Below are 27,281 nucleotides of genomic sequence, written 5' to 3'. Positions count from 1 at the left end.
CGCTCAGCAAGTCACCAGCGGAATCACCGCTGAGTCTTTGGTCGTGACCTTCCAAATCTTGGTCCAGGATTCACGTTGACTTTGCAGGTCCGTTCTTAGTAAAAATGTTCCTTGTGGTCATTGATGCATTTTACAAGTGGATGGAGTGCTCTATCATGTCGACCGGCACTTCTGCCGCCACCATTGGGAATGTGCGTGTCATGTTCGCTACTCATGGTCCACCTGATGTGTTGGTAAGCGATAATGGTTCGTGTTTTACATGTCAGGAATTTCAGGAATTCATGACATTGGATGGTATCAAACATGTCTGTTCTGCTCCGTTTAACCCCGCTTCTAATGGTCATGCAGTGCGTGCTGTACAGATCATCAAGCAAGTGTTAAAGCGTGTTACTCATGCGTGACTTTGCTGTAAACGATCCAGTTCATGTACTGAACCACGGCCTTGGAGCAAAATGGTTGCCAGGTGTTGTTATCAGCAAGGAAGGAAGTCGTGTTTTTGGTGTCGAGCTGAAAGATGGGCGAACAGTGCGGAAACATGTGGATCAGATCAAGCTGCGTTATATTGAGTTGGAGGATGATGCACATCCTGTGATTCATCCAGTTATTGTTCTGTCGTCCGAGAATGCGACTGTTGTTTCCGAGCCTGCATCTGAAGGTGTGAGTGATGCGTCTCCGCCTGAAGTTTCTGTACCTGTACCCGCTGCCATGTCACCTAAATCTGTGCCTGTAACAACTCCTTTGCGTAGGTCCTCCAGTGTATCTAAACATCCAGACCTGTTGGATTTGTAATTAAAGGGGGACAAATTGTGATGGATCGCCCTTCTATTCCTCGGGTTAGAAGTGAGTGCCGTGTGCGCGTGCACGACACACGGGACCAGCTATGGAGCTGACTGTTGTCAATAAAACCTTCGTGAAATTGAATGCATCATGGTCGGTCTGATTGTTTGTACATCACGACATTACACAAATAAATATACCAGTGAGGAAAAGTTCCTGTGCATCACTAACACCGATGAGAAATGAAAACACACACGTCACATTGTTTGGTCATATCAATATTTCGTGCTTGATAAATATGAAATTGATGATGTTAGGTGGTTAGTGGTTAAGTTGGCTAGCTTGGGACCTTAGGGTCCTGAATTCCAACCCCTGTTTTTTATCTGTTGAATTAACACCCGGTGGGTTTGGCTCAGCCTGTCATCCTTCTGAGGCTAGCAAAACGAGTACCAGGATACCGGGGTAATCACCATTCGGGGTAACCTGCGTCGGAGTGATGACCCATCCAGGACGACTGTACTCCTTGCCAATGAAACTGCTTTGGAATGGTAGTATTATCATTATTATTATTAAGCATGAAATCGACATGACAATGTCAACACATGTATGCAAGATACGTCTTCAGATGCTCGAAGAGGGGGGCGGACAAACATCAGTCAACTGCTCAATATCTGGTGTGACCACCATTTGCGTTGACACGCTTGGCAACGGCACCTCATTGAGGATGCATGATGGTTGAAGAAGGCTTGCGGGGTGTCATTCCTGATCTGTACCTCGGTTGGGCCAACGTTGCCGGATGGTTTTGAAGATGGCACGATAGTAGTTCCATTTCATCCCACACATGTTCTACAGGAGAAGGATCAGCCGAACCACTGGCCAGGTAAGCGTGTGAATGTTCTGTTGTGTGATGAAGTCGGTGACCACTCATGAAATGGGAGGGCATGCATTATCCTATTGAAGTGTGATTTGACGTCCTTCAACTTACGAGAACAGGAGTACGTCGTGAGGACGGAGAACTTCATCATGGTACCGAACACCTGTCAAATTGCCATTAATGACCTCCAGTTGGGTTCTGTGATGTGTGGTGGATGATGTCTCTCCATACCATCAGGCTTCCACCACCGAACGACGAACGTTGCACGACACATGCGTCAGCGTAACGTTCCCCTTCATGTCGATAAGCACGGCCATCACTACTGTCAAGATGAAACCTTGACACATATGTCAAAAGCATAAGATGCAAATCTTGTCTCCTGAACCTCAGACATTGTCCACACCAAGCTATGTGCACATGTCGATGACATGGCAACAACATCGGACTTGCTGCTGATCGTCGTGGTTGGATGATATGCTCATCGAAGCGATTCCTGACAGTTTTGGCACTGATTAGTCGCAAGCACCGGATGCTGCGAGCTCTCAAACTTGCTGTCTGGAACCGATTCCTCAGGTGCAGGAACCGGATATGGTTATCCTGCCGACGTGACGTCACACGTGGTGGCCAAGAACATGGATGATCTCTGATCTTGCCAGATTGTTGATTGAGAAAGTCTCCAGAATAACTGCATAGTGTTCCGATGAACACCAAAATGCCTCGCCACAACGCTTTCTGACATTCCTGTCTCAAGAATACCAACAGCACGAAGACGTTCATTTTGGATGACCATTATATTGCTTGGGTGCATGTCAGTATCATTTTGTGTGACTATATATGGTACACAGGAACTTTTTTCAGCGAGTATATATATACACACACACACACACACACACACACACACACACACACACACACACACACACACACACACACACACACACACACACACACACACACACACACACACACACACACACACACACACACACACACACACACACACACACACACTACCGTTCAAAAGTTTTGGAACACCCCCATTTTTTCAGTTTTTACTGAAATTTGATTGGTTCAAGTCCAGTGATATTACCTGAAATGGTACAAAGCTAAGCGGTAAACTGCCAGAGGTTAAAAATAAAAGTTTAGGGAACCAAAAATTGAAAAATAATGTAAATTTGAGAGTTGTTAAAAAAGGCCCTTTTCAGGGAACAAGTAATGGGTTAGCAACTGCAGCTGTGCTGCAGCGATGGAAGTAAATTAAGCCTTGAAAGTTGATGCTAACAATTGCTACAGGTGTCCCAACTTTTGTTGATTAGTTGCAAACCCTCTATCTGTATAAAAGCAGTGTTGGAACAGACTGTGTTGCTCCGCCCTCTGAAGCTTTACTTGAACAATATTGCACTGCAGGAAGTAGTATTTTGCTATCATAATGGAGAGAAAAAGACGATTAACAAAGGAAGACAGAAAGACCATTATAACCCTTAAAAGTGCAGGTCTTTCCTTTAGAGAAATTGCAAAGGAAAAGCAAGGTGTCAGTGAGTACAGTTTCCTACACCATCAAAAGACACTTGGAAACTGGAGGAAACTCTGACAGGAAGAGGTCTGGCAGACCCAAAGCCACAGCACAATCAGAAGACAAGTTTCTGAGAGTTAACAGCTTGCATGATTGGTGGCTCACAGAACAGCAGCTTCAAGCACAGCTTAACACTGGTCGAAGTAAGGAAGTCTCAGTTTAAACGGTGAACAGAAAACTTTGAGCTGCAGGTTTGACAGGTCGAGTGGCAGTAAGAAAGCCATTGCTGAGATTACAAAATAAGAAAAAGAGGCTTGCCTGGGCCATGAAGCACCGCCAGTGGACTACTGAAAACTGGAAGATGGTCTTGTGGACCGATGAATCAAAATTTGAAATCTTCGGTTCATCACGCAGGATTTTTGTATGCCGTCGAGTAGACGAAAGGATGGTCCCTCAGTGTGACGCCAACGATCAAACATGGAGGAGGAAGCGTGATGATCTGGGGCTCTTTTACTGGATCCAGAGTCAGCAACTTGCACAGCGTGACTGGCACCCTGAACCAAAATGGCGACCACAGCATTTTGCAGTGCCATTCAATACCCTCTGGGCAACGCCGAGTTGGTCAGGAGTTCATCCTTCAGCAATATAACGACCCCAAACATACTTCCAGGCTCTGTCAGAACTACCTTAGAAGAAAAGAACAAGACGGTAGGCTTCAAATCATGGAATGGCCAGCACAGTCTCCAGACTTAAACCCCATCGAGCTGGTTTGGGAGGAACTGGACAGAAGGGTGAAAGCAAAGCAACCTACAAGTGCAACACATTTGTGGGAACTTCGGCAACAGTGTTGGGAAGAACTTTCTGAGCAATATTTGATTTCCATTGTAGAAAGAATGCCACGAGTATGTTTGGCTGTTATATCTGCAAAAGATGGCTACTTTGATGAGTCAAAAATTTAGATTAAATTTTGTTCAACAAAACGATTCCATGATTTATTTTTTTCTGCAATTGTTTATTTGTTCAATGCTTTAATTTCACAGTACATTGAAACATTAAACTGCTTAAATTTCAGTAAAAACTGGAAAAATGGGGGTGTTCTAAAACTTTCGACCAGTAGTGTATATATATATATCTATATATATATATATATATATATATATATATATATATATATATATATATATATATATATATATATATATATATATATATATATATATATATTGTTGTGGAAATGGCCCTGAGTCGGCTACTAAATATAGGATTAGCCCAGATCCCCCATTAAATGCATGTTTAGCTAGGCTGTTCGGTAAAATGGACGTTACATGTACGTCGGGAGATGTCACAGGCTGTTATTTGTTTGTGCAGTGGTGGTGTGCTGAGGGCTTCTTCTTCTTCTTCTTCTTCCTTCCCCTCTCCGGATGAGGCCCCGCCCAGTCAGCTGAGAGGGAGTGGCCAAAAAGAGAAAGTGAAAACTAAGGGGAGGAGCCGGTGGCTTGGAGGCGAGCAGAAGAAGAAAAGACAGTGGTGATTCTGAAGAGAAGGACAACAACTGCAGTCGGCTTTGAGGCGTGCGCGGGCTTCGAGGGGAGCAGAAGAAGAAACGCGAGTGGTGCAATCGGCAGGGAGAGGACCTGACTGCTGTGTAAGTCTGGAGTCGGCTTCGAGAGGAGGTGATCGGCAGGTTCAACCTGCTTCTAATGATGGAGCCTCTGACTGTCCCAACTCACCTCACTGCTCGATGACGTTTTGGAATCCCATGGACCCAGCCTGCTGGAACCCGGCACCCCGATTTGGCCTTGTCTGGTGAACAGGCCAGGCCTGCACTTGGATGCTGGACCTTGAGAGAAATCAGCTGAAACCCATCGTCGATCTGACGGTCTGGTGCAGTTGACCTCGTGGTGTTTGAATGCGCCGAGGCTGCGTGCGCGGGCGCTGCCGTGAGTAAGAGTATGATGCCTCCATTTCGCCACACGGCGTGTTCGAGCTTGGGGCTCGAATCCGTGGACATCGGCTTGTTATGAGCGACATTCGTGCTTTTGACACTTTCCTCTCGTCCATGAAACATCACCAAGTACTATGTCTTGTCTGCATGCTGTCTGTCTTGTTTGCATGTTGTTTAAGGTATATCTCGGTAGAGACCCCTTCGAAACCTGTAATCCGTAGTTCCCTAGTTAAGAACGGGTTATAGATTAATTAAAACATTGTCGTGAATGTTTTGCTTGTGTTGTGTTCCCCGATGTTCCCCAATAAATATTGGCTGATCCATATGAAGTTGCCGCTTTGAGTTAATTTATGTCGCGTCGAGGAGCAATCCGTTCGATTGGTATATAAAACCACAATGGTTACAGACTGGCAGAAAACGCTCGGCATCTGACAAAACCAGTCTGTAACCGGGGTTTATTTCCCCAACTGGTAAGGTCCAGGATTACATTGGTATCGCGATTGAAGACGCGTGACCCGAGGCCTGTGCCGAGCCAGCCAGCGTTATTAACCCTGGAGACGGCGGTGGTGAGGGTGGCGGCAAATCGGTAACGTTTGGCGCCACGACTAGGGTGAGAATCCTGCCACCCTGGATCTGCAACAATACTATATATATATATATATATATATATATATATATATATATATATATATATATATATATATATATATATATATATATATATATATATATATATATATATAGTATTGTATAAATATAAATATATATATAGTATTGTATAAATATAAATATACATAAATATAGCCTGGTGTTGGCTTAGTGGTTAGGGTGGTGGCTTGGGATCCCAGGGTCCTGAGTTCAAGCCCCGTTGGCTGCTGAATTAACACCAGGGGGTTGACTCAGCCTGTCATCCTTCCGAGGTCAGCGAAATGAGTACCAGTGTACTGGTCCCGGTGTATGCCCCGGTAAGAATAGGTGTACCATATCCCTGTGTGTCGTAAGAGGCGACCAGGGTTGGCGTCAGGAAGGACATCCGGCCATAAAACATTGCCTCAAGAAAAAGCCAAACCCCTGCACAGCAGGGAAAAATGGCTGTAAAAACGGTCATATATATTATATATTTTATAAATATACATAAATATACGAGAAGGGCACTCGGTGGAGCGCATACCTCTGCCACGTAATACTTGATCCACGAGAACATGTCGGCCCAATCAATGCTGTTGCGGTTCTGCAAAATCACGTGCCTCTAAGGCAATGGCACCCAATATACAGTGATCCCCAGGCAGTTATTTCATTCGTATTCATCTAGTTAGTCCTCCACTCGTGTCTCATGGGTAAACAAGATGAATTGCTTTGTGTGGGACTCGAAGTTAGGTCTCATAAATATCTCTGATCCGTACTCTGACCTCTACTCTAACCTTTTCCTTTTTGCCATAGTACACACCAAGCATGCAACCACACACACACACACACACACACACACACACACACACACACACACACACACACACACACACACACACACACACACACACACACACACACACACACACACACACACACACACACACACACCGTTCAACAGACAATTGTTTAATAGGCACACCGTGATGCCTCCCGTGGCTCGGATCATCCCTGTGGCACACAAGACAACCTTCCCCAGGAATTTGCATGCCAATTCCCAACTGGCACCTCACCTTACTCCGCACCTCACTCACCAAATCTCACCACTTTGAGCACAAATGCCTCCTGCACACGGGAAAAATACTCCCGCACCCCTCGTACCCCTCGTACCCCTGCATTGTGACAATTCTCCACTCTATTTGGAGCACCGCACGGCGTCGGTCATTGTCCTTGGTGCCGCGTTATGCTCGTCCACACTACAGACGCTATATAGCTCCACCACATCTCACTGGGAATGTCCCGGGTGAGCGTCCAGAATGATTACAGCCCTCATCCAATCATCAGACCACAGCAAGGCCGTAAGCAACGAGGAGGGGTCGCGGGAAGGGTGATCCAGGGATTTGGTTCGGGTCCCGGATGTGCATTTTAGCTCGTGAAAGAGCCCGTGGGTGGCAGAGAAAGTTCACTACCATCCAAAATACAGGCTACACTCGGTGCACCTTCAGGGCTGGGGTGCCAGCTCGAGGTGCGTGTTCGCCATGTTAAGTCAGGAGCTCCAAGCCGTGCCAAAGCTGGTGGGCATCTGAGCTGGCCTGCGATTCCGGAGAGTCTGGTGGCAACCCAGGGTAGTTCATCCCTCGTGGTCTCAGACCAGTTGATATAGATATATATATATATATATATATATATATATATATATATATATATATATATATATATATATATATATAGAGAGAGAAGAGAGAGAAGAGAGAGAAGAGAGAGGAGAGAGAGGAGAGAGAGGAGAGATATAGAGAGATATAGAGATAGATAGATATCTCAAAAATGTGGTGCATCAGGTATTACAGGGTGGAGGTATGCACTCCACCGAGTGCCTTGTAGTTAGGTATATGCTTACCGAGCCACTGACACACTCCTTGGGGCATGAACTCCAGAGCAAGGAGAATGTTGCGTATTCTCAGCACATTCCTCAGTGTGTTATCGGCAAAAGCGTTGACATCTGACAAGAAATCAAGAAATGAACAAACAAGTGCAATTCCATTAATAATACACTGCCCACATGTCAAATTAATAAATAACAAACCCTTCAGCATGTGACATTGCCGGGGTACCGATGCTGCCACGTAGCACATGCAGATGGAATTGGGACGGAGTGGTGTACAATAATTGATTAATGAAGGAACTAAAATAAATAAATAGTAATCGTAAAATAATTAACATGTTAATCAATTGGCGAATAGCATACCCAAACCACCACTGTTTCATACGAATCTGGAACTTTTTAAAAAATTAAGTAATTAATCTCTTTGCTGATGACTCAACCTCTGCCATACCATACATCATCCCTCAGATCGGCAAGCAGCAGCCTATTTGCTCTCTGCAGATGTGGATGAAATCACAAACTGGTCCAACATGTGGAACATGTCTTTCAATCCGGACAAATCTCACACTTTCACTGTGTCTCTCCGAAAGGACTGTCTGGAACCCCCCCACCCCCACCCCCATCCACTTTCTCAACAATCATCTTGAAGAAGTCCTTTCATTCAAGCTTCTGGGTCTCACTATCAGCCATGATCTTTCCTGGGAAAGACACATTTTGAAGCTGGTCTCCAAAGCCAGTCACCGACTGGGCATCCTCCATCGTGTAAAGTCCTTCCTTGACACACCTGAGCTCCTGACCACATACAAAGCTTTCGTCCTCAGCCTGATGGAGTATTGCTCTCCCCTCTGGGCTGGTGCTCCTGCCTCTCACCTTTCTCGGCTTCACGCTGTGGAAACCAAGGCATTTAGGATCACTGGTATCTCCCACGATGAGGCTGAGTCTTTGGGTCTCTTACTTTCTCACTGCAGGCAGGTCGGTGATATTATTTTCTTCTCCCGTCTCCTCTCCGGCCTCACCTTCCTTGCTCTATCTGCGATCTGTCCTTCCCATATTTCCGCAGGGCACTCAAGATCCGCCCACACCCCCTCCTGGTAAAACTACCAAAATCAAGAATCACTGCTCACCTTCACTCTCTCATTCCTCTTTTCCTGCCTTTGAAACAAACTCCCACACACTGTTCAATCCCACTCTTCCCCCCAGGTCTTCAAAACAGCTGTTCACCACCATATATTATCTTCCCCCATCCAAAACTTCAATCTTTTCTTCCCCCGTTAATCCTCCTCAAACCCACCTCCTTCACATTCCCTGCTTTCCTTCCTGAAAGCCCCTGTAGTGTCCATCTTGTTTGTATACCCTCTGTACCCCACCCCATCCCTCTCCCGTCTCCTCATGTCTCTGTTCCCCACTGATTTTTCCCTTCCCTCTCCCACCCCTCTTGTCTCCTGCTCCCTTTGTTGTACGTTTCTGTGCGTTAGTTCTTCTAGGATCCTCGACGGTGGAAACAAACACACAAAAAAATCAGAAATACTCTTTGTAACCAAATCACTTGTTTACTGTTGTGTCCAAATATCAGCTTCATTGCTCAAAAAGATGCCTGAGATATTGCCCAGATGATAAAGAAAATAAGTAATTAAGAAATACATGAGTAATTAATTAATTGATTAATCAAAAAATTAAAAACAGTCCTTTTGCCAAAGCACATCTTCACTATTGTGCCCAAATTTCAGCTCCGAGCTCAAAGGATTGCTGAGATATCGCCCGGACAAACAAACAAGAAAAGAAAGCAAACAGAGTGAAAACTGAGTATGACCCTCCGGCACGCATCATCCCCGGGGGGCGTCTCCTTCGGCACCTGGTGATGACATCGTGCAGCACCTGGAGATGGAATATGGATGGAGCGGTGTACAATCGCAGAAATAAGAAGAGACATTGTCAGCGCTTCTCGTCTTGCAGCTCGTCAGGACACACGCAGGAATCTCAGACATGCAGACGTCAAAGAAAGATATTGGGGCAATGAAAACAGACCCTCTTGAGACACTTTGTACTCCTTAAACTCCTTTGACTCTTTCGACTTGGACGTACTGCTGGAACATACCCTTGGAGTTGGGACCCCTTTGATCTTTGAGACCCCTTTGACCATTTTAGACCTTTTAGAACCTACAGACCCTGTTGGAATATTGAGACGCCAAAGAACATTTCGACCCAGGTTGACGATTTGGAACCCAAAGACCCTTTAGAAGCCTAAACCCTATAGACTCTGTGAGAATGCTTCCACCCACCAAGATCCCCTACACCCTCTAGACGCCTGAGACCATATAGACCCCATTAGAGCCTTTATAGCCCTAATATCCAAATAGACCCTTTAGAACCCAAAGGCTCCATATAACCCTAAAACCCTATAGACCCTGTTAAACCCTTTTGAACTATATAACCCTTAAAATCTCGAAAACCCTTTAAGTGGGGCGCCGTAGAAAACCCATTGTGCATTTTGTGATGAAAGCTCAAAATTTGGCACAGACATAGATTAATACTGTTGCGGATTCGCGCCCGCCGGCGTGCGAACGGCCACGTAACTCGAATCGCGGCACGTCGCCCACCGGACCGACAATCCAGTCGTGACCTTCTCGGACTAACGCCGGGAACCAGTCACGGGTGGACCTTTCGGCCTCACCACGATCGTGCCAATCGGCCCCCCGCGTGGGATAGGGTTGCTCGCCAAATTCGACCTACCTAAGTACCCACACGGAGGGTAGACCGGGCGATCGCACCTCGCCGCAGGTCGACTTCGGACACGGGCCACTTTAAGCGACCCGTTCCGTACTATCGGGATAACCGAGCGGTTTTATCGTCGGCCTCGACGGTTCGATTAATTATCGGGCGTATTCAGCCCACTACCAACCCTTTACGTGAAGTAAGATGGAGATTCAATGAAAGAAAAGACGAAGCGAAACGGGAAAACAGTTCAACATGAAGCACATTTATTTCGCGATGAACGGAAAGCACACATATACAATTACACCAAAAGCAAATGTAATAGAAGAAGAAACACAATATTACACAAAAAGCAAATATAAAAGAAGAAGACAATGCAGAGCTATCCGACTACCGAGCACACGGCAACACTTATACAATTTTACTTCACAGACGGCGCCGACAACACATATACCCAAAGCAAACGAAAAAGAACCACCCTCAAGGATGAGGGGGGTAGGCGGGCCTGGGGCCGAGACCGCGTCGGGCCTACCCATCTGATGATGAGACGCAAAGTGGCGGTGGCGCCCCAACTCCGCGGGCCTCGCGGACAGTGTCTGGTAGGGGGTGGGAAAGGGGCCCCCTTGTCGCACTATCTCAGCGCGGGGGGAAACAGGAGGGGGTTGTTGATGCTCGGGGGAAGGAGGATACCTCTCTGTCTCGGGTCCCGCGACGAGCGTCTCCACCACGACCTCGGTCGCGCCGCCGGCCTCTCCCTCCACAGCTCCCCGACTCCGACACGAGCACCCCCTCGACCGCCTTCGCCGCCGCCACCTCTCCACAGCTCCGTCCTCTTCACTCTGACTACTACCACTTCTTCCCAGCTCCACCGACAATTCCCAACTGCGAACTGCTTTGACTGACGAACGCAGTCGTTTATATCCCCCGTGGCCTCGCTCCTTCACCTTTGACCCTTTACCTCCGACCTTTCACCTCTAACTGGCTCCCCATTGGACCGAGGAAAAGTGGGCGTGAATGCTTTTTGATCCATGAATTTGCATATAGCGACCACACTCCAACGTACCTGGAGGCGGGGCCAAATCGCCCCAGCTCGCCGATAGGACGGAACAGAAGTGGGCGTGAGTCGTTTTTGATCCGTTTTCCTCGGAAAGTCTGTGATGTTTCTGAACACGCTGTTCGGTGCGCGCCCTGCACGAGTCCAGTATCGGTGCCCAAAAGTGGCGCAAGAATGGTGGTGATGCGATGGTGGCGAGTTGTGACGGTAAAGGTCGTGGCTGTTGTTGTGAAGCGGCGTTGTGGTTGGTGGTTGTTGTGTGATGACTGTTGAGACGTGGTTGGTGGTGGTAGTAATGGCAGCTGGTCCGAAATAAAGATAGTAAAAGAAAAACGGCTATCTAAAAGGGTCGCAGCCCGCATGAATGACATTTATTCCCTCTAAACAACGGGTTTGGACCTAACTACACATATACTTACAGAGATATCTCACCAAAGGGACCTGAATGGTGGTTTGCGAATTTCGTAAACCACAACACTACCCCCTCCCCTTTTTACAGACTCGTCCCGAGTCGTCGAATTTTCATGTGCCATCATGTGTAGTTTTCCCCTAGTACATTTTACCTACGGATCCCTGAGTGCGACATTCATGGTATTCGTGTCCCCAAAATAAATAACCTGAGGGCTGAGTAACTACCTAAACAAACTCACTCACACGGACGACTTAAATAAAATTGCCGGCGCTAGGACAGACATGCCGGGGGCGCACTCATATTTACAGTACATCTTACCTTAACTTACAAATTTTACACTAAACCATGGCCCAGGATCAATGAACTCTGCAAAAAGAAAGCAGTTAGCAGGGAGCCAGGCTGCTCGCATGCAGTCTCTGACTCAAACAATGCAGGTGACAGGGAACGTGGCCGGCTGCTCACACGCAGTCCAAGGCCTTCCCTTTTGAAACTGAACGCAGTGAACCACAACGGTGCATGGGCTGCACAAACGTAGTCTCCATGCCAGCTCAAGTGGCACACGCAATGAACACAACGGATGGATGGATGGACACAAACATGGTGCACGGGCCGCCACTGCAGGCCCGTGTTGTAGCTGCCAACGGGGCAGTTCTTGCAGCTTGCAAACTGTTGCTTTCTGATCCTGGCGCACATGGCAATGAACAGCGGGGGGGGGGGGGCAAAGCAAAATTGAACGGGGCTGGTGAACAGGGGCAGTGGGCATGACATGGCAAAGGTAGCAGGCAAACACAGCCCGCAGAAGAAGGCCACTGCAGGCAAACACAGCCGGCAGACGAACTGGCCGGCACAGGCCTTGCAGAAAACAGCTGCAGACGATCCAGCCGGCACAGGCCTTGCAGCACAGCAGCTGCAGACGATCCAGCCGGCACAGGCCTTGCAGCAAAACAACAGCTGCCGATGAAGTGGGCCGGCCTTTGCCTTGCAGCAACGCGGCCAGCAGATGAAGCTGGCCAGCCTTCGCCGTTCAGTGGAGGTTGGTGGAGAGAGTGCGGTGGTGCTGGCCACTCGTAAGGCAGGCTTGGACCTACCTACCTGTCTCCCTCCCACCTATCGCCTTTGCCTGTCACTGTACATACCCACTCCCTCAATTTGTCAAACCCCAATTTAGCCCCAACTTTTTTTTTTTTTTTTTTTTTACTTCCCCACTATAAATCGTCCCCTAACCCCCTGTACTGTCCTTGTTCGGTTAACCTATCCTGTCACCTAGCCTACTCCCAACCCCTACGTTCCCTTCCCGGAGGGGAATAAGAGGGAGCTAACGTCCTGTGCCGAGGCCCAATTCAAGCCTCAGGATGGCCTCCCCAGACTTCAGCGATCTATAACCAAAGTGGGTCCAGCGGCCCACAACGAGAGCGAGGGGATGGATGGTGCGGAGGGGTACACTTCCTAATCTACCCTAACCATTAACTGTTAAACTACCCCGGGGCTTTCAACGAGCGCCTCTCGCTTAAACTATTGGTTCTAACAACCCAGATTCCCGTCGCCTGTGTTGGTGTCCTCACAATTTCGGGCCTCGCCCCCCAATTTTCTCTCCGTGCCCTCACACGGTCTCATGGCTGGGACACGTGGCTCCCTTTGGCAGGCACGACCCTCTGCCGCTTCTCCGACGATGGCACCCCCGGGCACTACACTGCCTCCGAGCCTACCAGCTCCCTAACACCGGGGAGTGCCCCCCATGGCACCTCCCCTGAAACGCACACGTGGCAGGCTGGCTTCCCAGGCCCCTTTCCGAGGGTCACCCGTGCCCACAACACTGCCCACGCGGCTAATGGCGCCCCGGGCCCCCGCACCAAGCAGGCGCACCCGTGCCCACTACGCTATCCCGGCCCCCCATGGGCCCTTGGCCTACCACGGCCGACTAGCCTGGTGCCCGCGGTACCCACTCAGCGATACTCACCTTTCGCCACCACGCTCCCAGCCTGTCAACAGGGCTCCTGCACCCCTCCAAATGGGTTTCGAGCCTACTTCCCCACCAACAACAAAACGACTTCCATTTTTCAATTTGACTAACCCCCTAACTCACTCTACACTGACCCCGGGGTCCCTTGGGCGGGAGTCACTCCTCCCCCCAATCACTCATCGCACCATGCAGTCCCCATTCGCTCCACTCACACAGACCCGCTGGCCTCACTCACTCAACAAGTACTCACCTCACAACTCACCAACTCTTCAACACACACACCGCTGAACTCTGCCATCCTCCTAACTACATCCCCTAACTAACTCGTGCTCCCACGTCGTCCCTTAAACTACAGCACGTTCCTTTTAACACTACGTAGCTAAACTACGTCCCCTCTACACATTCACTGTCTGTCACTGTTCTCAAATGTCCCAAAAATTATTTACCCAACCTAAATCTCGCTATCATCCCTCTAAGTAATCCATTCCACGGACTCCATGAGGACTTACCCCTGCCCCATGAAGTCGGTCTAGCTAAGCTAACCCTTCCCCCTAACTAGTTTCCATCCTGTGCCCCGGTAAGGGGGTCTTCCACCCCTTGCCCAGGAATCCTGTGCACCCGAAAGTGAGGCTTGCTTTTTTTTTTTCTTTACATGCGCAGCACCAGCGCGGCAACTCACAGCTCGCGCACTTTGCACCTGCCCGTGATGTCATGCAGCTGCACGTGTCCCTCGTCCCTCCTTGGACGGTACCATCCGGCAGGGATACCCCTCCTGCGGGATTCCAACCCCACGTGCAGCCATGGCGTCACCGTGCGCGTAAAAAAAAAAACACAAGCCCCAGAGGGGTTCCCCACGCGAACACATGTGCTTTGCCCGTTGGAGCTTAACACGCATGATCGCGTGGAGAACCCGTCCGGTCCAAATCCGAAATCCTGCCTAAACTTTGTCCGTCCGCGGGATCGGCAAATCCACCGCTGGCGTTTCCGGACCGGGACTTCACTCTCGCAAGCGAGCACGTGGGGGCCTCGTGCGTTGCACAGCACGGACCTCGTGCTCGCGGCTGGGTGAACCCGGCACGGTCCCCGAAACAACTACAGCCGCTACCCGGCTTTCTTTCTTCACATGTCGCCGTCGTCGCCTCCATTCCACACACGCACTCCCGCGTGTTACGACGCTCACACTCCATTCCATTACATTCACCCCGGGAGACGCGGCTGCATGTTCACACATGCCCACCGACATCTCCCTTACATACCACTCTCTCTCACACACACGGTCTCCCTTGCACTCGGCCGTTCACTCACGCATGCCATCTCCCTCGCACACGTGGCTCCACGCACTCGCGGCCTTCCACTCACTCGTGCCATTTCCCTCACACAAACCACACCACTCACACACGCGGGGGCACTCATCCGCGGTGCCTCACTCATACTGGCCGTTTCACTCACAAACACGGCCTCTTCCACTTGCGGTGCCCCTTTTACACACGGCGTGCTGGGAAGCACGTACTCCGGCACAATCGCCACCACACCACTCACACACGGGGTCGCTTCCACACACGGGGACGCACTCACACCTTGCACCACACACACAGGGACAACCACACTGGGGATTCGTGTCCCCCCAAGGGTCTCCGGGGCCTCTATACCCCCCAAGCTCTCCGTGCACCCGTTCGCAGCACTCCTCCCCTCAACCTCGCAAAGCACGACCGAACTCACCTGGTCGTGACTCGCCTCAAGGGGGCATACTCCCTCCCCTCGTTCCTGGAGGAGGCTATCCCGCTGCTCGCACCGGGCCTCCACCCAGTCCGCGAGCTCACCCCCATTATCCTCCACTACCTCCGTGTGTGTGTGTGTGTGTGTGCATCACTTACCCCGTCTTCATCGTGTAGTCTTCCCTCTATCGTTCCCATCTCCCGTGTCTCTGCCAACTCAGTCACCTCTTCCCTTGTTATCTCCCTTGTCTCAACTATCATTTCCATCTCTTCCCTTGTTATCTCCCTCGTGCACGTCTCCATCACCCCAATTAGTTTGTCCCTTTCGGTTACCGTCACTTTTTCTGTCACGACCCTCGCCCAACACGCCCCCCGAATTATTTTGTCACCCGCCTCCACCGCGGGCCCGACAGCCGTTGCACCCCCTTTCAGCTCGTTCGCTCCCACACGTGGAGTCGCCATTTTTAGCTCCGTGGCCACTGCCTTCATGCCCGCCTGCAGGCTTTGGCCCATGTTCTGCGTCTCACCCCGCAGCTTTTTAGTTTCTTCCTTCATTTGCTTGTTCATTCCGTTCATTTGCTTGTTCATTTGCTGTGTATTCGCATCCATCTTTTCGTTCATGCCTTTCATTTCGTTTTTCATTTCATTTGTGTTTGTATCCATCTTTTCGTTCATGCTTTTTATTTCATCCATTTTTTGTGTATTCGCATCCATTTTTGTGTATTCGCATCCATCCTCGCTGTCATTGCCGCCAGCATGGCGAATAGCTGGGCCATGTCGGGTGCGCTTGGGTGAGCCGTTTCGGCAAAGATCGGGGGGTTTTGGCGGAGGGGGGGAGGGGAGGTGTCATACACCGCGGCCACTGCCGCACCTATTTCGGGCTCTGGGCTCAGTTGGGGGAGTTCATGTTCCTGCACAATCAACATTTCCTGCACGGGGATTTCATCCTGAGCCATGGATTCTACACATTCTACATCCATTTCTAATACCCCCGGCTCCCGCTCGCCTTGAGACGCCATCTTGCTTCTCGTAAAGGGTTAATTTGAATCGCTCATAATTTGGAGGGAATCGGGGGTCGCTCCTCTCACCCCTGGACCGATTCCCGTGAATTTAGCTGGAGACAGGAGAGCCCGTTTTCCCGTTCTCCGATACCAGTGCCGCGAGGAGGGCGATGAGTTTATATCCCACTCCTGACACCAGTGTTGCGGATTCGCGCCCGCCGGCGTGCGAACGGCCACGTAACTCGAATCGCGGCACGTCGCCCACCGGACGGACAATCCAGTCGTGACCCTCTCGGACTAACGCCGGGAACCAGTCACAGGTGGACCTTTCGGCCTCACCACGATCGTGCCAATCGCCCCCCCGCGTGGGATAGGGTTGCTCGCCAAATTCGACCTACCTAAGTACCCACACGGAGGGTCGACCGGGCGATCGCACCTCGCCGCAGGTCGACTTCGGACACGGGCCACTTTAAGCGACCCGTTCCGTACTATTGGGATAACCGAGCGGTGTTATCGTCGGCCTCGACGGTTCGATTAATTATCGGGCGTATTCAGCCCACTACCAACCCTTTACGTGAAGTAAGATGGAGATTCAATGAAAGAAAAGACGAAGCGAAACGGGAAAACAGTTCAACATGAAGCACATTTATTTCGCGATGAACGGAAAGCACACATATACAGTTACACCAAAAGCAAATGTAATAGAAGAAGAAACACAATATTACACAAAAAGCAAATATAAAAGAAGAAGACAATGCAGAGCTATCCGACTACCGAGCACACGGCAACACTTATACAATTTTACTTCACAGACGGCGCCGACAACACATATACCCAAAGCAAACGAAAAAGAACCACCCTCAAGGATGAGGGGGGTAGGTGGGCCTGGGGCCGAGACCGCGTCGGGTCTACCCGTCTGATGATGAGACGCAAAGTGGCGGTGGCGCCCCAACTCCGCGGGCCTCGCGGACAGTGTCTGGTAGGGGGTGGGAAAGGGGCCCCCTTGTCGCACTATCTCAGCGCGGGGGGAAACAGGAGGGGGTTGTTGATGCTCGGGGGAAGGAGGATACCTCCCTGTCTCGGGTCCCGCGACGAGCGTCTCCACCACGACCTCGGTCGCGCCGCCGGCCTCTCCCTCCACAGCTCCCCGACTCCGACACGAGCACCCCCTCGACCGCCTTCGCCGCCGCCACCTCTCCACAGCTCCGTCCTCTTCACTCTGACTACTACCACTTCTTCCCAGCTCCACCGACAATTCCCAACTGCGAACTGCTTTGACTGACGAACGCAGTCGTTTATATCCCCCGTGGCCTCGCTCCTTCACCTTTGACCCTTTACCTCCGACCCTTCACCTCTAACTGGCTCCCCATTGGACCGAGGAAAAGTGGGCGTGAATGCTTTTTGATCCATGAATTTGCATCTCGCGACCACACTCCAACGTACCTGGAGGCGGGGCCAAATCGCCCCAGCTCGCCGAGAGGACGGAACAGAAGTGGGCGTGAGTCGTTTTTGATCCGTTTTCCTCGGAAAGTCTGTGATGTTTCTGAACACACTGTTCGGTGCGTGCCCTGCACAAGTCCAGTATCGGTGCCCACAAGTGGCGCAAGAATGGTGGTGATGCGATGGTGGCGAGTTGTGACGGTAAAGGTCGTGGCTGTTGTTGTGAAGCGGTGTTGTGGTTGGTGGTTGTTGTGTGATGACTGTTGAGACGTGGTTGGTGGTGGTAGTAATGGCGGCTGGTCCGAAATAAAGATAGTAAAAGAAAAACGGCTATCTAAAAGGGTCGCAGCCCGCATGAATGACATTTATTCCCTCTAAACAACGGGTTTGGGCCTAACTACACATATACTTCCAGAGATATCTCACCTAAGGGACCTGAATGGTGGTTTACGAATTTCGTCAACCACAACAATACATATATCGATCAGATCTGGATAGTTGGGCATTGCAGATTTGGCCCCTAATCGCCGTGGCAGCCATCTTACAAAATGGCTGCCAAGCGATTATGGTATCTTTGAGGAACTGCTTGATTCAGAAGAAGTAGATGGTTTCAGTGAGGGTAATTATACAATGACAGGTCCGAGGACATTATTATTAATCATTGCTAATCAGCCATTGCACTATATGGGGTTTTAAAATGGATATTTTAGAGACAACGGTGCAGAAATTAACCCATGTCTGTGATGAAATAACCTTGTTTCATGAATAACACACTGAGACCACCAAGCCAGTCAGCTGATCTGTCCTGATTACCATGTAGAACATAATTACATTAGGTGGTACATTTTTATTTTCCCGTGTCTAAGTGTAGGCCTAAATCATGAACGGAAACACTAAATCTAGGTGGAGCGATCCATCATGTTCATCTATCAGAAAATATAATAACCGTGTCATGGTTGGCACAGAATAAAAGTACAAAGTCCTTAAAATCATTCGATAGATAGGCCAAACAATGTCACTATGGTGTTGAATATCGAGTGCAGTCCTAATCAGATATCGCAGTTAATTCTGTTCAGAACCTCAGGCCTTACCATTGTCACAGTCATGGTTCGAATCATGTATCGCTGGAGGCCGGGGTGTCAATTCTGCGAACACTCACCTTCCCACAAACACAGGCCTGTGCATTCAATTGCAGCCTTTCTGCACTTGCAGCCCTTCATATAACCTTCGCATTTGCAGGACACAAGCCCGTGGTAGGTCTGAGTCGCATTGGGTAGTATGGTCCAGTGTGGCTCTAACAGATAGTCATTGGTCTTGGTCCACCCCAAGATGGTCTGTGAAGTCATTGCAGCCACTGGCGGCCATTTTATAAGATGGCTGCTATGGGCGTCAGAGGCCAAATCTGCGATGCTCCAACATCCAGATTTGTTCAGAATACATTAAGTCTATCTCTGTTGCAAATTTGGTGCTTTTATCACAAAAAACACAATAGGTTTGCAATGGAGCCCCACTAAAAGGGTTTTAGAGATTTTAAGGGTTATATGGTTCAAAAGGGTTTAACGGGGTCTATAGGGTCTTAGGGTTAAAACCCACGCTATCTACCTGGCAAAGGCCTCCCTACATGATCGCATGCTAGCACATGCAGCGACTTTTGCACCCCTCCGGTCAGCTCACTAAAATAGATTCGTATATGCCACACTCTGAGGAAGCAGTATTAAATTCAAAACTAAACCATCAATCCTTAACAGTCGAACTTTAACAGAGAGGGATGGGTGGGGGAGAGGAAGAGGGGTGGGAGAGAGAGTAAGGGGTGGGAGAGAGAGGAAGAGGGGTGGGGGAGAGAGAGTTAGAGGGGTGGGAGAGAGAGGAAGAGGGGTGGGGGAGAGAGTTAGAGGGGTGGGATAGAGAGAGGAAGAGGGGTGGGAGAGAGAGAGGAAGAGGGGTGGGAGAGAGAGAGAGAGAGAGAGAGAGAGAGAGAGAGAGAGAGAGAGAGAGAGAGAGAGAGAGAGAGAGAGAGAGAGAGAGAGAGAGAGAGAGAGAGAGAGAGGAAGAGGGGTGGGAGAGAGTGAGAGGAAGAGGGGTGCGAGAGAGAGTGGGAGAGAGAGAGAGAGGAAGAGGGGTGGGGGAGAGAGAGAGGGGGGGGGGAGAGGGGAAATGTCAGGGTGAAGGAGAGGGGTGGGAGAGTGAGGAAGAGGGGTGGGAGAGTGAGGGAGGGTGGTGGGAGAGTGAGGGAGGGGTGGGAGAGAGAGAGGAAGATGGGTGGGAGAGAGAGAGGAAGATGGGTGGGAGAGAGAGAGGAAGAGGGGTGGGAGAGAGAGAGGAAGAGGGGTGGGAGAGAGAGAGGAAGAGGGGTGGGGGATAGAGAGTTAGAGGGGTGAGAGAGGAAGAGGGGTGGGAGAGAGAGAGGAAGGGGTGGGAGAGAGAGGAAGAGGGGTGGGAGAGAGAGAGAGGAAGAGGGGTGGGAGAGAGAGAGAGAGAGGGGGTGGGGGAGAGAGAGAGAGGATGGGGGAGAGGGGAAATGTCAGGATGAAGGAGAGGGGTGGGAGAGTGAGGGAGGGTGGTGGGAGAGTGAGGGAGGGGTGGGAGAGAGAGAGGAAGATGGGTGGGAGAGAGAGAGGAAGAGGGGTGGGAGAGAGAGAGGAAGAGGGGTGGGGGATAGAGAGTTAGAGGGGTGAGAGAGGAAGAGGGTGGGAGAGAGAGAGGAAGGGGTGGGAGAGAGAGGAAGAGGGGTGGGAGAGAGAGAGAGGGAGAGAGAGAGAGAGAGAGAGAGAGAGAGAGAGAGAGAGAGAGAGAGAGAGAGAGAGAGAGAGAGAGAGAGAGAGAGAGAGAGAGAGGAAGAGGGGTGGGAGAGAGAGAGAGAGAGAGAGAGAGGGGGGTGGTGGAGAGAGAGGAGGGGGAGAGGGGAAATGTCAGGGTGAAGGAGAGGGGTGGGAGAGTGAGGGAGAGGGGTGGGAGAGTGAGGGAGAGGGGTGGGAGAGTGAGGGAGGGGTGGGAGAGTGAGGGAGGGGTGGGAGAGTGAGGGAGAGGTGTGGGAGAGTGAGAGGAAGAGAGAAGAGGGGTGAGAGAGAGAGAGAGAGAGAGAGAGAGAGAGAGAGAGAGAGAGAGAGAGAGAGAGAGAGAGAGAGAGAGAGAGAGAGAGAGAGAGAGAGAGAGAGAGGAATAGAAAGTGATGTGGTTGTAGAGAGGAGGGAGAGAGAGATAGGGACTGAGAGGAGAGGGGAGAGGAGAGGGGTTGATTACGGCAGATGTGATGCCCAGTTTAACATCCATCCAAAAGATGGCTCCACACAACTCGATGCCTGTGAAACATCGGGATGACAGTTTATGGCTGGGTTGGGATTCGAACCAAGGAATTTACAGCTTAGAGCGAGCATGCATACCTCCATTAATATATTTACATCATTAGTCTTTTACAAAGAAAGCAGATTGCACAAGAAGGTGAAAAAAACAAACCGTGTTCGTAACTATCGAAAATAGAACCCCTGTGGACTGTAACGCCATGACTTACAAAAGCAGATTCGATCCTGCTGGTTATTTGCGTTGTGCTCTACGAAGTTCCATTTTCTGCACATTCCTTCATCTTTTCTTCACAAAATATTCTCATCCAAACAGTAGAAAAAGGTAAGTTAAATGCTATGCTTAAATAAATACACTTGGTTATAAAAATCACTGATTTGTTAAAATTTTCAGATTTCACTCCGGATTGACACTTATTTAGTCCATGACATCCGATTCTCAAATTAGATATAACATTTCGAGCGTATGCTTTCATCATTCCGTGAAAGTGCATCATGTTTCCAAGGCAAGGCATGTTTGAATAGGCCGAATCAATATGGCGACGAAGATCAACGAAGAGAGAGAGAGAGAGAGAGAGAGAGAGAGAGAGAGAGAGAGAGAGAGAGAGAGAGAGAGAGAGAGAGACACAAAGAGAGACAAAGAGAGACAGAGAGAGACAAAGAGAGACAGAGAGAGACAGAGAGAGACAGAGACAAATAGAGACAGAGAGAGACAGAGACAGAGACAGAGACAGAGACAGAGACAGAGACAGAGACAGAGACAGAGACAGAGACAGAGACAGAGACAGAGACAGAGACAGAGAGAGAGAGAGAGAGAGAGAGAGAGAGAGAGAGAGAGAGAGAGAGAGAGAGAGAGAGAGAGAGAGAGATTTAAAAAAAGGAGGGGGAAGGAGAAATCGTCAGCAGGCAATTTTCACCTGTACACGTGGTGTCGTGCAAATAGTTTAACCACCAACCGCAGCCACAGAACAATTTGTAGATGTTTAATCTTCTTATAAGTACTCTCATTTCTAAATGTCATTCTCACATGCTCCTTCCTCTTCTTCCCTTCCTTTGTTTCCTCGACGACAAACCCGCACCTGGTCTCCCATTGCACTCAGACAGCGCCGTCTTTAATCATCCTTCCAATCCCGATGTCAATCTTCATCTTACTGACCTTGGGATTGCAAAAACATACTGGTTTTGAAGTGAGTGTGGAAACTGATTGTTTAACCCCTTCACACCACTTCCTGCATACCCATAGCCACCCCACCCCATCTCCGTGTCCCCAACCGAGAGGCATCGTGCCGAGTCTGTCCTTAGCAAATGTGACCTAACAACAAAGAAGGGCTTCATCCACAACCTGATGGAGAACTGCTTTCCACTTTTGCCTGACTCCTGTGCCAAACAGCATGTACACGTTGATGCTGTGGAGTCCAAACGAATCGAAATTATTGGAAGGTTCCACGATTTTCACCTGTACACGTGGTGTTGTGCTAATGGCCAAGACGACGGGCCTGTACCATTTCCATTTCAGCAACAGATCGGCAGCATCTGTCTTCCATCTTTTGCCGTCTAATATTGCACCCTCTGTTGTCCCCTTCCCCCATTCCTCCAAGGTTCACATGTTGCACACGCTAAACCACTTGTGCTGAAATTCCCAAAATCTTGGTTCACTGCTCACCTGCACTCATTCATCTCACTCACTCACTCACACTCCACACACACATGTGGAACTACCTTCTTCAGTCTCTCCCTTCTCCATCCTTTTAAGTTTTTTTTATTTTTTATTTTCTTCTGTTGCAGTTTGATCCTGTGATTCCAACCCCTTCTTGCTGTGTTTGAGCTTGTCTCCAACCACTGTGTCTTCCCATTCTACCTTCTCTCATGATTCCTGTCCCCCATTCTTCCTCCAAATGTCTCTCTCTCTCTCCCCTGCCGTTGGTGTGTTTTCCCACTTTCCATTGTTTAGCTGCTCTCTTCTGTGCTCTATTATTCGAGATGAACATTGAGTAAAAAGTCAGTCATTCCACAAGTTATTGGAGCCCATTTGGCATGTTCATTCCGATGAAGCATCAACCAAGACCCGAGATGTAGGTGGAACCGCATAGTGGAAAGAATGCTCAAGCAGAGAACGCCATTGGATCGAAGAGTCAATCAAAGCATTGCTGGCATACTGCCAGCACTACACCCTCTGCAGGTAAACCACAGGTGTGCCCACAGAAAGGAAAATGCAAGGGTTATTTACGGCTATGGAATGGCTGAATCGTCATCAAATCACCACCCCCCACGGGAGAAAAGTCCTCTCTCCATCGTGGACCTGCACAAACTTGCGTTCATTTGTGCACCATGCTCAATATACAGAGCATTGATTCTGACGAAGCAGTTTCTTGGCTCGGGTTACAATCCTGAATGGGTCGCCACTCCGACACAGGAAGTCAGGGCAAGAATATAGACTTGGTTTGGGGTGCCGGTGATGGCTCGTCCACTCTTCGCGAAGGACGCCGTGGGATCTTTAACGTCCACCAACTAATGCCGGTAGACGGGATACCCAATTTAACATCCAGCTGAGGGACGATACACAGATTGATGAATCACCCTGCCAGTGAAACACCAAGATGGCGGTTTATACTGTAGCTGGGTTAGGATTCAAACCCAGAATCGATAGCTCAGAGGCAAGCATGCGTACCTCTACTCTCGGGCCGAGGCCATCCAGTGAGCCATACTCGACAACTCGTTGGGGGGAAAAAAAAGAATGGGAACATCACCGGAGAACAGTTCCTTTGCAAACAAAGATAGATTATTTCCCTAAAAATAAATTGAACCAAACCACGTTCTTTCAAATACAGAGCATGCGCAGAGACAGCTTCAGACACATTAACAGTCATTGAAAGTCATGCAGACGGTGCACTAAGAAACCATAGCAGTCCCAGTGGGCCTGGGTGCATTCTGCAAAGGTAGTGTAACTGTTCCCACCACCATGTTCCAAAAAACAATTCAAATCTCACAATAAAGGTTAAAAAAAACAACACTTGCAGTAACAAATGGAAAAATACATTCAATATGTACACACTTTTGTCTTGGTTATACGTGGTGCAGAAACAAACATGGCCAGTTACGAGTCGTGTTTTGGGTTTGTGAGGTCACGCAACCAGTTACAGACCCATCACTCTTCAACCTGTAATCCTCTCTTTCAGAGATTTCATTAAACCATGGCTTCAGGTAAGCACCACAGGTGAAGGATTCGAGCAGGTAACACACCTGGTAAGCCTCCTCGCTTTATCAGCGTAACCTAAATGTGCGCAAAAATAGATGGCAAAGAGCAAAAAGAAAATAAAAAGGCAAATCATTGAGTTTAATTGGCAAAATCAACCCCTGACTACCTGTAGGGAAGAGATGATGCGACGACCTTGATTACGGATAATGAAGGAAGGACGTGGACGAGGTAGAAAAGGGTTGGAAGATTTAGCATTTGAGAGATGCTCATCGATGAGTAGATCGAAGAGAAGGAATTGAGGAGGAGTCAATCAAAGGCCGAACGGCTCGAGTTGGATCAAATTCTAGTGTAATTAGGAAAGCCAATTAGAATGTGCAAAACTGAGCACCGAAGGTTTTCATCTCGAGCTGATGAACGTGATGGTAACCCTGCACATTGTAGGCACGTGAAATCAGGTTTGTGAAGAAATGAACAATGATGTGAAGAGGAATGAAAAAATGAACACAGTTGCGTCTTACGGACGGTTTAAAGGCAATGAAGTTGAAAGGCTTTGCGTGAATCTGCAGAGATAAGCAAGTTCTTTTGAAAGCGAATCTTACATCGTTGTGTCAAGCTGGCTATTAAAAGATTATGTTCGTTTATGAAGTCGGTTGCAGGGTTTGAAGGAGTTCCAAGAACGAGCGACAAATCTAAACGATGCCAAGAACCCCTTACTCCGGAGGTTTTTAAAGCATCAGTTTCACAAAAAGTCACTACAAGGAGAACCTGCAGGTAGAACATACAGGTAGAAGTCTGAACCTGCAAATGGGATTTTGTGAAGTTCAGGGAAGGTTCATGGAAAGCTTGCAGGATTATTGTGGAATGATTCCACAGCGGTTCCAAAAAATATTCTCGAAAGAACGCGGAACGCTTCGATACCGGTCCTTGCAAGGGAATTCCCTGGATGGCGAAGATGTTGTGAAGTTTGGGGTTAAAGTTGGAATTAAAAGATGAGGGTTTGACATTTGGATTTTTTTTTCTTTCTTTCTTTCTTTCTTTCTTTCTTTCTTTCTTTCTTTCTTTCTTTATGTACACCAAGTACAAGCTTCCTGCTTTTGATTGTAAACTTGTACAAATCACACGTTTTCCCTCGTGGGGTCCTCGATGTCGAATCTCTCGGTTTCAGTAGCCATCACTTCCTTGGAGTCATTGAGCCTGGAAGAGAAGGTGTGAATGTGTAAGTGGGCCTTACATTATCAAATAGTGGGATATTTATTTGGAAAAGGAACCAACATGAAGCACTCTCTTTACGTGGAGGGTCTTTGTAAAGGCCCAGTCACACCTTGACGTTTTAGCCAGCGATGGCAGCGTATTAAAATGTATGTAAAACGCTGGCTTACGTTGAACTTTTGATGTTTTTTTTTAAAGATTCGGACGTATTCATAGCGACTTGGTCTTATGTATAACGCATTAGTAACGGACACAGAACGTTTCGTTGTGTTATAGATAACTTATACCAACAAATGCTGAACCTGTTGTCGGCCTACACAACCGATGCCCAACGATAGTCTAACTTAGGCATAGCGCGTTGCACGCATCGCCGACGATGTCGTGACGTAGCCTATTAAAAGGCTGACGCACAACGATTCGAATCATAACTGCCGTATAAATGGAAGTGACAACATCGCGGTCACATTCCGATCCCATGGCGTCCTTCGCGAAGAGTGGACGAGCCATCACCGGCACCCCAAACCAAGTCTATATTCTTGCCCTGACTTCCTGTGTCGGAGTGGCGACCCATTCAGGATTGTAACCCGAGCCAAGAAACTGCTTCGTCAGAATCAATGCTCTGTATATTGAGCATGGTGCACGAATGAACGCGATCTTGCCAGCGTAAGCCGACCTAAGAAAAATGTGTCTAAAACGTTGGGGCACGTCAAATACGGTATGAGTAAGTTTGGTATACGTGAGTACAACGCTAAAGTACGCTATCATATGTCGTAGTAAGTAGAGTACGTCAAGAAATTTTAAACATGTTCAAAATTTTACGACGTACTCGGCGTATGACACATGTTCCGCATGCGATGGGGATAACACACGATATGCGGACGCTTACACACGTCCACAAACGCTACTTATAAGCTACTCATAAGTCAAAACACATCGCGGTAATGTCTTTTTTATGCAAAACTTATTTCTAATTTATGTTTGACGTGCTTTGAACCAATTCTTTACGTAGTCCCAACACACATCGACGTATGTAGACGTATTCCAATGACGTCTTCCGGTCGAAAAAAAAATAAATGAACGTGTTTCTAACTTACAACTGCCATATAAAGACGTGTTCCCAGCGGTTTTGGGAATTGGTATATAAAAATGCTGCTCATAAAAGGGGAACCCAACAGTGTTTTCGAGTCCTTTTTGAGTCGATGTCCATGTCAGCAGTAACAGTATCAGTATCAGTATTAGTATTAGTATTAGTATTAGTATTAGTAGTAGTTTGTTCATGTTGGCAGTAGTAGGTGAGTGTGAGGGGGAGGGTGTGGGTTATGATGGATCCTCCTTGCGTCTGCGTATCCACGGGTAGGAGACATTTTTGCACCATTGTTCGAAGTTCTTCGCGGCTAATTTTTATGGGGCTTTTTCAACAATGAGCTATGGCTTGTTTTTACGATTTAGGTCTGTTCATAACGGGTTGGACAAATGCACAATGAACTAATAATGTGCATAGAGAGCTTCGATAACTTATAGATACGGTATACCAACGAATAATTATCGTGTAGCCGGCGTTCACAAACTATGCCCAACGATAGCCTAACTTATCCATATCGTGCGGCAGTTTATCTTTGCCGGTGACATAGGGTTTGCTATTCATAGGCTGCCACTCAACGATTTAAA

At 48.7% G+C, this 27,281-nt stretch overlaps 2 protein-coding genes across 6 annotated transcripts in view; both read right to left on the bottom strand.

The window, feature by feature from the left end:
* LOC147010362 (uncharacterized) overlaps positions 1-23,673 on the bottom strand; it is a 39,739-nt gene extending 16,066 nt beyond the window's left edge. The window contains exons 1-2 of one of the 4 annotated variants that reach the window (XM_085859941.1): positions 22,126-23,673; positions 7,634-7,735 (exon numbers count right to left, since the gene is read on the bottom strand). In XM_085859941.1, coding sequence (XP_085716067.1) covers positions 7,634-7,735; positions 22,126-22,216 — 193 coding nt within the window. In that variant the 5' untranslated portion in view covers positions 22,217-23,673. Of the gene's footprint in view, positions 1-7,633; positions 7,736-8,488; positions 9,000-9,470; positions 10,105-22,125 lie in introns of those variants that run through there. The other 3 variants (XM_085859943.1, XM_085859940.1, XM_085859944.1) reach the window with 3 other exon arrangements.
* A 287-nt stretch (positions 23,674-23,960) lies between these two features.
* The window catches only part of LOC147010361 (CD166 antigen-like), a 57,825-nt gene continuing 54,504 nt past the window's right edge, over positions 23,961-27,281 (bottom strand). For both annotated transcript variants that reach the window (XM_085859937.1, XM_085859938.1), the window contains exon 16: positions 23,961-25,598. In XM_085859937.1, the coding sequence (XP_085716063.1) occupies positions 25,520-25,598 (79 nt within the window). In that variant the 3' untranslated portion in view covers positions 23,961-25,519. The remainder of the gene's footprint in view (positions 25,599-27,281) is intronic.

Source organism: Eptatretus burgeri, chromosome 16 (genome assembly GCF_056783735.1).
Source record: "Eptatretus burgeri isolate ZD-2024b chromosome 16, Ebu_testis_v1, whole genome shotgun sequence".
Classification (NCBI taxonomy): Eukaryota; Metazoa; Chordata; class Myxini; order Myxiniformes; family Myxinidae; genus Eptatretus; species Eptatretus burgeri.
This window is presented reverse-complemented; position numbering and strand designations above follow the sequence as displayed.